Raw genomic sequence first — 12,248 nt, forward strand, 5'->3', positions numbered from 1 at the left:
AGTAATAAAGATTCCTGCATGCATTCACTCTCTCTTTTGCGCCAAGCGGTAAACCTATATTTTAGTCAAAGCTATTAAATGCTGTGAAATATCTACATCTTTGAAACTGGACTCAGTATCATTACTGTATTTTTTCTTTGACCCTACCTTAGAATGTGAGGAGGACCAGAAAATCCATTTTATTGCACATCTTGTTTCCATTTATTCATGGAAATTGGGTGACAATAAAATAGATGAAGAAACAAGGAAGGGACCTTTAAAAATATTTTCTTTTAGTGCTACTTAGAGCAATCAGTCTACTAATAAGTGGCCAGAAGAATAATTTGCAACATCTGGACTCTTAATTCTTTTATTACTATTTCGCCCTGGTGTTACAGTATGTACCTTGAACAATTTCCAAAGATAGAAATCTAATGACACAGAGTATTACTTGTTTTGATATCTTATTTCTTTCAGGCATTTATGTTTGTTTATTGTCCCAAATATTGTTAAAGATGTTGCTATTTTTTTTTAAGTTTAGTTCTAGTGTTCTATAGAACAAATTCTACCAAAAATGGAATTAACGGGGAGATATATGTAAAAGCAAAAGATCTACTTTCTTTGACAGAATAAGATATTGTTCTCATTTGCTTTGATAATTTTTGATATATGCAAGAAATACTCCAGTGAGAAATTTTGGACAGGGAAGAGGCAGAAAAAGAATAGTATTGTTTTGTTCAATTTTAAAGTACGCTGTTCTATTTTCTGACTCTCTATATTAATCCATATAATTAAATTTACTTTTGTAGGAATGGAATATAGTAATGATACCATGAATGATGCAAAGAACATTCTTCACATAATACATTCTTTTATAAGTAGTGCCAATGCCTACATGAAAGGACAGTTTGACTGTGATGCCATTAGGGAAGATGAACTTTGGGAGAAGTAAGTGCTATATATTCCCCTTTATACTTTGCATTTGTGATTGGCCTGGTGCCTTATGGAGAAGAAAAACGCCACGGTAGAAATCAGAAGAGACGTTGCTTAAAGTAGCAGGCATAATTTTAAGATATCCCCTTGTAATTAACTTCTGCATGTAAAACTAATATGTAAGGGTGACAATTTAATATGAGATGGTTGTCTGCTTGTTGGGTGCCATAGACTGCAAGTGGAAAAATATTGGAGTCTATTTTTAGTTCATTTTCCTATATATATGTGGGCAGCATCTCTTCTAAAGGCTGACCTTTATGCATTTTTGTGCAGTGCCATGGGTACCCAAATATTAAAAATAAACTAATGACAAATTTTAGTAAATCTCGTGTAAAAGCATGAACAACTTGCATGATTCATTTTTTAAAATGGCGCCATCTAGTGGTGGTTTGGGCATCTCAATGCCTACAAGTGCCAAGTTCTTAATCCACTATGTGTATGTTAACAATTCCAAAGTTATCTTGTCTAGATCTAAAATTTGAGTGACGAAATAGCTTTTGTTTTGTGTCCGAATAAACAACAAGCAATTCTTCACTTTTATTTATTTTTTAAGTAGGACACTATCATGAGTGAATTGGTGTATTGCTAAACTGCAACTTTTAGCATTCTTAGCCAGCGTGCATTTCATACATCATAACACAGACACACTCCTTACACCCACATGCCTAGAACAGGGATAATTGTAGAAAATGCCTGTGGTTTCCATTTAAAGCAGTTTTTCAGTTTGACATCTGAATCATTTGCTGCCTGGCTTATAGCAATGAAACAAAGTTTTGTTTCTGGTTTCTTACATTCTCTATTTTTCTTCAAGACTAGCTCTTACTAAGACAACAGTAGAGGCAGCATGTGCAGATGACTTTGACACTCCCAGGGCTATTCGTGCAATTTTGGACCTCATTCACTATGGCAACAGACAGCTTAAAACCGTCACTAAGGTAACCCATTAGGACACAAAAATCAGAAAGCGACAGTTGTCTAATTCTATACTGACTGAAATCAGTGTATCATTTTTCTAGGAAAAGTGTTCAGGAAAAAAATAGTAACATATTTCATTCCTATGACAGGCTTTATCCGTACTGCATTTGCAGAAAGTCAAAATTAAATGTGTTATGCTTGAAATTGCTCAAATTTTATTTTGGTCATTACTGTGCTGGATTTGTAGCAGCTTATGAAGGATGCCGTTTTCTTTGCTAATCATTGGATTTTCTTATTTCTCATTCTGGAGAGGCCTTTCCTATCTCCCCTCCTCAAATGGTGGTTGATTGTGAAGGGTTTTTTAAAGCTTCCCCTGCATTTGTTGCACAGCTTTGTAAACCAGAGATCACAAAATGCTCATTGACTTCTTCATGAAATTTCAGATCATTCATCGACACCCAAACATTTATTATATGAAAATAATTTAAGAAATATTTTAGCTAATTATACTGTGAATAATATTAAGAGCTGAGAGCTATGCTGGTAGTAGTGTGTTGTACTGGAAGGTTCACTCATGCTAGATAGGTTTTCGCGGAAGAGCCAGACTAATGTATCTTTCAGTCTATTTAATATGGTGATAAAACAAAAGAACAATCCTATGCTGAATTGGTCATTACCCAAGTCAAAAAGGACCATCAGAATCTAACAGAATAAATTTAACAGAATAACAGTTGGAAGGGGCCTTGGAGGTCTAGTGCAATCCCCTGCTCAAGCAGGAGACTGTATACCCGTGATGGTGAACCTATGGCACATGTGCCACAGGTGGCATGTGGACCCATATCTGTGGGCACGCGAGCGTTGCCCTAGCTCAGCTCCAGCATGCATGTGTGCACCGGCCAGCTGATTTTCGGGCCTTCTGGGCTCATAAAGTTGGGAAACGGGCTGTTTCCAGCCTCCAGAGGGCCTTTGGGAGGTGGGGAAGGCTGTTTTGCCCTCCCCAGGCTCTAAGAAAGCCTCTGGAGCCTGGGGAGAGCAAAAAACGGACCTTCCGGGCCCACCAGAAGTCAGGAAACGGGTCATTTCCGGCCTCCGGAGGGCCTGTGGGGGGGGGGGAAGACCGTTTTGACCTTCCTCATGTTCCAAGAAAGCCGCTGGAGCCTGGGGAGGACGAAAAACAGACCTATCGGGCCCACCATGCCATCGTGTGCCAAAAGCGGGCGCGGGGGATTAATCCAGTCTGCTTTTAAAGTCTCTAATGATTAAGTACCTACAAGTTCTGAAGCTATTCCACTAATTTATTTTTCTCACTGTCAGGAAATTTCTCCTTAGTTCTAGGTTGCTTCTCTCCTAGATTAGTTTCCATCCATTGCTTCTTGCCTTGCCTTCTGGTTTCTTGAAAAATAGGTTGATCCCCTCTTCTTTATGGCAACCCTTTAGATATTGGAACACTACTATCATGACATCCCTAGTCCTTCTTTTCACTAGACTAGACATATCCAATTCCTGCAACCATTCTTCATGTTTAGCCTCCAACCCCCTAATCATTTTTTTTTTGCTCTTCTCTGCACTCTTTCCAGAGCCTCAACATCTTTTTAATATTCTGATGACCAAACTGGGTGCAGTATTCCAAGTGTGGTCCTACCAACACATTATAAAGTGGTACTAACACTGCATGATTACTTTTCTCTACATTGAATTTCATCTTGTTAGATAGGGCCCAATGTTCAAGTTTGTCAAGATCCATCTTGATATTGCACCTTTCTTCTGGGGTGTCGGCTATTTCTGCCAGCTTGGTGTCTTCTGAAAATTTGGAGTTCGTCCGTAGCATTTTGGTAGTCCACTAACTTAGTCCACTTTGCTAAAGAATGAAATAAGATTTGTTTGGCATGATCGGTTTTTGACAAACCAATGTTGGCTTCTGGTTATAACTTTGCTTGCTTCTAGGTGTTCCAGATCCATTGCTTGATTATCTTTTCCAGGCTCTTCCCAGATATTGATGGCAGGCAGATTGGTCTGTATTTTCCTGGATCTATTCTTTTCCCTTTTGAAGATTGGAACTACATCAGCTCTTTCTTTTTCCCCCATTTTTTAATTTTTATTTTATTTATTCATTTCTTATTAAAATATTGGACATAGTGAGACCATCCTGGCATTATCTTTTTCAATCCTCTGGTAGTTCCCCAGTGTTCCAGGATTTTGAAAGATATGGTTCAATGGTTCCAAAATCATGTCTGCCAATTCCTTCAGAACTCTGGGATGTAATCTATCGTGTCCTGATGATTTTAATATGTCTAGAGTGGAGAGATATTCTCTTACCGTTTTGTTGCCTATATTAATTTGAATTCCTAGTGTGTCTTGTAGGATTCTATCTTTGGTAGGTTGTAAAAATTGTAAAACTGGAAGACTGCAAAACAATAGTAGAATAGTAGAAAAGCCTCAGAAAACAATTGTAAATATAAAGAAAAAAAAATTTGGTTGGCAGAGTGCTTCAGGAGGCCATGGAGGCTGGAAATAAGGCGTGGGGTGGCCTTGTGCGCTCCCCCACACCCTGTTTTGGCCAGTAAAGTGCTGCAGAAGGCATCTGTCCTGTCTCCCCCGCTCCACACCCTCTTCCCTCCAGCCTGTGGAGGACTATAATGCTGATTCGGCCCTCGAAGAAATCCAGTTTGATACCCCTGGATTATACCACCAGGCTGCTAAATTTTACAGCCACAGTACTTTTGATAACACAGGCAGTAGAATTTGTTTCCTTTTGAATGATAGTCTGGCAAGTCATTTTAGTGATGAAGGATATATAGGAGAGGAGATGAAATAAAGTGCTCTTGCTTGGACTAGGCAAAAGTATTTGGAAAGCTACTTCTAAACCTACTCCTTGAAGTATCAAGCTTCCTTAAACTTCCTGAAATGTTTTTTCTGTATGCTCAGTTTCTCCCTGTCAGTTTAATAAGAAAGTGAGTATGCTTTTCTCACAATTTCTGCTTCCTTAATTCTGATAGCATTTCAAAATGTTTCTCAATTTAGATTTTGGATAATAAAAGTACTAGGTGGATAAGTCTGGCAGGCCCTATGGTTTTGTGGATGAAAACTTTACTTTTTACTTCTTTCTGTTCACTCTGCAGTTGTTTAAGTAACTTCCTGCACAATACAGGTAGTCCTCGACTTACAACAGTTCACTTAGTGACCAAAGTTACAATGGCAATGAAAAAAGTAACTTTACCAACATTTTTCATACTTATGACCATTGTAGCATCCCCATAGTCACATTATTAAATTTCAGATACTTGGGAACTGACTCACATTTATGACCGTTGCAGTGTCTCGGTTTCTTGGCATATTTTAATTTTTTCAGGCTAATTTTAAAATAAGTTTTTTAAATTGCATTTTAATTTGTACATTGTATGTTTTATCTTGCCTGTACACCGCCCTGAGTCCTTCGGGAGAAGGGCGGTATAAAAATCAAATAAATAATAATAATAATAATAGTGATCACCTTTTGTGACCTTCTGACAAGCAAAGTCAATGAGAAAACCAGATTCACTTAACAACTGTTACTAGTTATATAACTGCAGCGATTCATTTAACAAGAAACATAAAATGGGGCAAAATTCACTTAACGTTTTACTTAGCAACAAAAATTTTGGGCTCAATTGTCATAAGTCAAGGATTACCTGTAGTTAGATATTTTTAAATATGGTTTTAAGAGAATTGTTTTTATGCATCTCGTGTTGTCCTATCTGCCTTATAATTGTAGCTCCCCTTGTTACCATTCGGAACTTTCCATTCTTGCATAGAGTGTGTTTAGGAAAGGGTTAAGATAACACAATTTCTGTGAAGTTGCTTTCTAAAATGGTTGGAAAATGCTTCATTTACATCTTGAGTTCTTGTGCTGAAGCCTTGGTCACCAAAATGACCAGTTTCAGTTATTCCAGCTTTTTTTAAATTATTATTTGAATTTATATCCCGCCCTTCTCCGAAGACTCAGGGCGACTTACACTGGGTTAAGCAATAGTCTTCATCCATTTGTATATTATTTTTCTTTGTATCTATTTTGAAATCAGGAAACAAGATCCCCTAGAAGTGCTGTTGTGTTTGGGGCCATAGTCTCCTACCTGATGGAATTTTTTAACACAGTTGGAATCACCTTTGCTGAAAGTCAGGTAAGACAGCAGTCCACTTACAACAGTTAGTTGAATGACTGTTCGAAGTTAATATGGCACTGAAAAAGGAGATTTATGACCATTTTTCATCTCCATGATTACACGATCAAAATTCAGATGCTTAGCAACTGAGTCTTTTTATGACAGCTGCAGTGTCCTGGGGTCATTGGCTCACTTTTTGCAAACTTCTGATAAGTAAAGTCAGTGGGGATACCAGATTCACTTAACAACATATTAGCAATTTAACACTCCAGTGAAACAACTCTGGCAAGAAATACGACAAAATTCACTTAACTGACTTGCTTAGCAACAGAAATTTTGGGCTTAATTGTGGTTGTAAGTCAAGGACTACTTGTATTTGGTGTCCATTGTTAAGAGTTTTATGTATTTAAATATATGATGCTGTGGCCACTCTGGCCAATCTTCTTCTGAAGAGCAGCAACTGTTGCAGACTTTAAAAAATGGAACATGTTTTTCCTACTCTCGGTGGAACCAGATTTTCAGCACAGGACTTTGGCATGTTTCCCACCACTCTGTATTCCACAAGGAAGAATGCAGTTCTGTAATGACCTCTTCACTTGAGCTTAAATGCGAGTGCTGTACTGTTTGCTATCTCTGAACTGTTTTCTTTGATGGGATTTTATTAAGATTGAACTTGGCCTTAATTTAAAATTGGGAAAATGCTGAGATTCAACACTCTTTCCTGTGGCAATGGGATGACTTGTCACAGCTAACTTGCTACGGCCAACTCAACATGGGACAATTTAATAATTCTATTTAATTATTTAAATTAATTAAATAAATATTTTAATTTTGGCCATTTACATTTTATTCTGTCCCTCTTTTTGCATCCTTTCTTATTATTTTATTCGACCATCTTTGATATTAATGTAACTCTTTTCCCTCAGCGAGTTGTCTTGTGGTGAATTGGCCACAGTGAATTGTCATAGACCTTTTTCCTGTTGCATCATTGCTTTTATAATTGACTTTTATTGGCACATACCGGTATATATATTATTGGTCTCAATTTTAACTTTACTGTTATTATTACTTTTATTTTTATTTGTGCTCCTACAAAAGCACCCACAGTGATGTACAATAACACTGAAAATTAGTCTTTAATAAAGACAAACTTGATTATGATTTGTAGGTTCTCTCCGAACACAAGCATTCAGCTTTGCTCTCCAGTGTGATAGATGAACTAGTGAGCTTCCGAATCAAAGTGCGTAATTTTGCCCTTGCTACCCCTGAAGTTGAAGAAAGTCTATCTGTCCAAAATGTTGACCTCTCAGAAAAAGTAAAACTGCAGCAGAAAGAGGAAAGGCGTCAACGGTTGCAGGAGAGAATGCCCCTTCTACTAGCATGTGACCGCCTTCGACAAGATTTAGCCATATATGGCATCAACATAAAGGTTTGTCTCTGCATTGTCCAAACTCTGATTATTTTTATTTTACTGTCTGTGTAGGCAAGTCTAGGAATAAGGTTCCAGCTGTACTTTTCCTTCACACTGAAAACAGGCACTGTCCTTTTTTCTGCTCCACACTGTAACATAAAAAAATCTTAAGAGTAGGTCTGACCTGAATCCCTATGCTTGATTGAAGAATGTCGTCTCTCAGTAATGCTGGGCTAGCTGCTTTTGTAGATATTCTATCTGGAAACAACTTGGTTAAGATTAGAGAGGCTCCATTGTTTTGAAGGGTCATTGGGAAATTTTAAATATTTGCATAGTTCTGTAATTGCAAATTTACTTGTTCAAGCAGCTTTTGCTTTTCTTTATCTGCCTAGATACCAGAATGGGTGGCCAGGGGTCCCCCGGACCAGCAGATTTTTTAAAATAGAGGAATAAGTGCTTCTGAAAAATATGGAGTGTTTAATTCAGTCACATCATATACATATTTATTCAATTCCTGCTAAGGGAGAAAGTCAGATAAAGATGAACATTAAGGAGTACATACTGTATAAGGAGGTCATCTTCGGTAGAAATAAAGATAACTGATTTCAAAGTTATTCCAGTGAAACATACGAACAATAATGATATTGTATTCCAGGAACTATTTAGCATATCAATTATTGGGAGCTGTTTTGCTAGATCCCATAATAATAAACTGAAAGCAAAGGGAAAGCAGAAAATTTGTCGGGTGTTTCTGGGAAAAAGTTTAGCCCACCACTTAAGTTTGTTAATCTATGGAAAGCTTAAATCATGAAATAAGGTTTATATGAGGTCTAAAATGTTATCAGTAAAATATTACACTCAAGACAGAAAATACCTGTCATAGAAAATAACACAAAGGATCCAACATACTGCAGTCTAATAGGTTTTTATTTTTTTCAAAATGGCATTGTCAATAAGAAATCAAGCGTTCTGAGTTTGTACTTTAAAGGCTAACCCTAGTTCCTTCATAAAGTCAACTTCAGTCAATAATTCCCTGAACTAACATTGAGTCTTGTGGATCAATGATCCTTTCCTTAAATACAAAATAGAACAAGTGAAAAAATACAATTGTTTCCATTATACTGGAACGATACAATCACATTAAAAATGTGGGATTTGATCTAAGCCATTTATTAAAAGATTAAGTGAAACATTAAAAGTCTGAAGTTTACCCAAACCTGAATATTTTAAACTATAATTTGATTTATTGAGATCATATTTTTATAATTGAATGACAGCCGTCATAACCACTGTTTGACTTCCACAGATTAGATCTGCAAAAGTAATATGGGAAGCTAATTTTCTCCATATTTGAATCTGCATCTGAACTGAGGGCTAAAATAAGCGTTGATATTTCTGGCTAAATATCCTTAGATTTGCATAGACTTCCACATTCATCTTTGATGAATACAATTCTTTGCTCTTTCTCTCTTATCCCCACCCCGTTCCCCAAAATATTTATAGGATAGAAGTTCTACTTCTACATGGGAACTTGAACAAAATCAATAATGAACTGGAAAAGCACTGATAAAAAGACAGATGTACATTTGGAGTGATTATAATCATTTTTAAAGAAAAGCCGGATCACAGGATAAAGACTATTGCCCCTTGGATTGCTGGACTTTTATTCTAAAGCAATTTAAATAAAATATTGTCAAAAAGTCTAGTTTGGTGATTTGAGGAATACAAGCATTGATTTACTGATTGAGATCTGTTTTATCTGCTTTACTGACTGAGAATTCAGTTACTGCAGACAAGTCTACAATAGTAGCAATTTTCTAGTGAACCTTGGTCAGCTCTAATGATTCAAGCTTATTCCCATCTGTTATAATCATATGGTTGAAATGAACCTCTTTACATTTTCACACTTTTGAATGATTTTGACAGAAGTGTAACATAATTAAAGTATGGTTTAGTTTAACATCACCAAAAGTACCAAATGAAGTGAATTTTTGAGAACGGGGATGAATTATAGATTTTATATTTTAACATCAAAAGTCTACTTTGTCAGCAGTAGCAGAATTTCACATCGGATTTAACTGTTTTTCTTTGGCTGATATCAAATGAGCATTTCAAGAACTGAAGCACAGAGCATGGTCTGTGGAAGTTGAAGCTGTCCTCAGCAGGTGCCTTGTTCCCTACAGTGTCAAGAAACATTCAGATGAACAGAGCCAATGGCAAAGCAGATACATTTGGGCTTTTTGAAGACAGCATATTTTTTTAAATATGTGGAAAAGATCAAGTAACAAGCACAGGTTGGAAAGTGTAGAAGCAAGGGGTATTAAGAAAAGAGTTTCCCAAAATAGGCAGGTCCCGTATAATATCTGCAGTTCAGTGCTCTTCGTTGGTTCATTCCCTCAAAAAGAAGAGACTAATGTTTTAACCAAAGGATACAATACTTGCCCAGAAAATGTTGGATGACACTTGTTTTCAGAAAGGCCCTGCCTTATGCCACTGTAGCCCCCCCATTAAATGACTATATACTTTCTGTGACTGATTACATTGATCAGAAACAGAAAAGGTTTAGGTAGTTTTTCTGCAGAATTCCTTAGAGCTTGTGTGTAACCTTTTGAAATGTTGCTATCTATGGACATTTCTGTTGTTTAGGCTATTCTGATTCATGTTGCTCATAGAAAAGCAAACAAAAGAACGATGAAATCACAATAAACATTCTGTTTACAAACTTAGCAATTTTAGAGTTTTTCTCTGTGCTGTATATTCTTTTCCCAATTCCTCAAAAAAAGCACATATACAGTCATGTGAAAAAGTAAATATATCCATATAGGGTTTTTTTGGGGGACATATATGTAGATATAACATTTTTAGTATATAAAGTTGGTATCATTTTAGCCATTGTCTATCCACTGCAGGATGAAGGCCACTTCTGCATTTTCCATCCAATACGGTACTGAGCTTCCTTTTGCCAACTGAGCTCACAATACTTGCTGATGTTGTAGCTCCATCTTTTTTTAGGTGTGTTTCATGGATGCTAAAACAAGTTGGATTGATGAATCAGCAAGTATTGCGGGCTCAATTGGCAAAAGAAAGCTGAAGAGGCCTTCATCCTGCAATGGATAGACAATGGGTGGAATGATGGATGATTACATCAATTTTATATACTGAAAATATGTCCATGTACATGTCAAAATATGTTGATATAATTGAACTGAAATATGAAAAATTGACATTGCAATAGTTTTTTCAATAAAAATTAACAGGTACGCCATTTCTTTCTATGAAAAAGTAAATACACTTTTGGCAGAAACCACTTCTCATTATTGTCTACCAATCTCTGGAGAGGTTTTTCCATGCCTCATTCAGAATTTTTTTCAGCTGTGAAATGTTTGAAGGTTTCTTGTATGCATACCATTGCCAATCACTACAGCATCTTGATATCATTTATATGTGTGTTTTGGCTATTTAAGCACTTTCATTTTTTTTCTCCAGCTATTCTTTGGTGGATTCACAAGCAATAGCAATAGCACTTAGACTTGTATATCACTTCACAGTGCTTTACAGCATTCTAAGCAGTTTAGTCAGTATACTGTCCCCAACAATCTGGGTCCACATTTCACCAACCTTGGAAGGATGGAATGCCGAGTCAACTTTGAGCTGATGAGAATCGACTGTTTAAGGTCATTGTCCAATTGCTTGGCCATTTTTTCAAATCCCTTCCTAGATTCATAGGCATCTATAACCTTATTTTCTGAATGCCTCAGTACTTGAAGAGAAAATAAAACGAAAAGCAGAATGAAATGGTGGTTTTAAGACGACAAGTTTCTCCCTGATCCTGTCATTATAGGTAGTCTTCAACTTATAACCAGTTTAATGATCACTTAAAGTTATGTTGGTGGTGAAGTGTGACTTACAAGGTCCTTGCTGTTGCAGCATCCCCAGAAGCACAATCAAAAATCAAGCACTTGCCAATTGGCATGCATTTATGACAGTTACAGTATCCTAGTGTCAAATTATGAGTTTCCCAGCCAGCTTCCAACAAGCAAAATCAATTAGGGATGTGGATTCACTTAACAATTGCATGGTTCACTTAACCAATTGGTTTTCTTAGTGACTACAGCACAAAGGTCATAATCTGTGATTTACTTAATGACCACCTCACTTAGCAGCAAATTTTCTAGCCCCAATTGTGATTGCAAGTCAACGCTTACGTGTATGTTCTAATCATTGGCCCCTGCTCTCTTGTAACTAAAGTCTAATTTTAAGAATACCTGAATTGGAGCTTAATGTAAAAGTGTATTTCCTTTTTTCCACATGCAGAATTTGCATTCATATTAATATCAATTACAAGGAACTACAGAAGTAAATGAGGCATATTTGTTATATCTTCTTTAGCAATATTGTTGAAATAAAATTCAAATATCTTGAGAAGTTAAAAAAAATCAATGGGATGTATTTACTTGATTATGTGACCATAGGCATATTTATAAAGTAGTCCTCAACTTACAACCATAACTGAGCCCAAAATTTCTGTTATTGAGACATTAAGTGTATTTTGCCCCATTTTACGACTTTTCTTGCCAGTTGTTAAGTGAATCACTGCAGTTGATAAGTTAGTAACCTGGTTGTTAAATAAACCTGACTTCCCCATTGACTTCGCTTGTGAGAAGGTACAAAAGGTGATCACATGACCTTGGGACACAGCAATGGTCATAAATATGTATCAATTGCCAAGTGTCTGAATTTTGATCACATGATCATGGGGATGTGGCAAAGGTCATAACTGGGAAAAGTTGTAAGTCCCATTTTTCAGTGCC

At 36.6% G+C, this 12,248-nt stretch overlaps 1 protein-coding gene across 7 annotated transcripts in view; it reads left to right on the forward strand.

The window, feature by feature from the left end:
- CARS2 (cysteinyl-tRNA synthetase 2, mitochondrial) overlaps positions 1 to 11,567 on the forward strand; it is a 39,068-nt gene extending 27,501 nt beyond the window's left edge. For 6 of the 7 annotated variants that reach the window (XM_058186856.1, XM_058186854.1, XM_058186855.1 and 3 more), the window contains 5 exons: positions 789 to 927; positions 1,784 to 1,907; positions 5,946 to 6,044; positions 7,195 to 7,455; positions 8,941 to 11,567. In XM_058186856.1, the coding sequence (XP_058042839.1) occupies positions 789 to 927; positions 1,784 to 1,907; positions 5,946 to 6,044; positions 7,195 to 7,455; positions 8,941 to 8,985 (668 nt within the window). In that variant the 3' untranslated portion in view covers positions 8,986 to 11,567. The remainder of the gene's footprint in view (positions 1 to 788; positions 928 to 1,783; positions 1,908 to 5,945; positions 6,045 to 7,194; positions 7,456 to 8,940) is intronic. The other variant, XM_058186851.1, reaches the window with a different exon arrangement.
- Positions 11,568 to 12,248: the final 681 nt, after the last annotated feature.

The sequence above is a fragment of the Ahaetulla prasina genome, chromosome 5 (genome assembly GCF_028640845.1).
Source record: "Ahaetulla prasina isolate Xishuangbanna chromosome 5, ASM2864084v1, whole genome shotgun sequence".
NCBI classification, from domain to species: domain Eukaryota; kingdom Metazoa; phylum Chordata; class Lepidosauria; order Squamata; family Colubridae; genus Ahaetulla; species Ahaetulla prasina.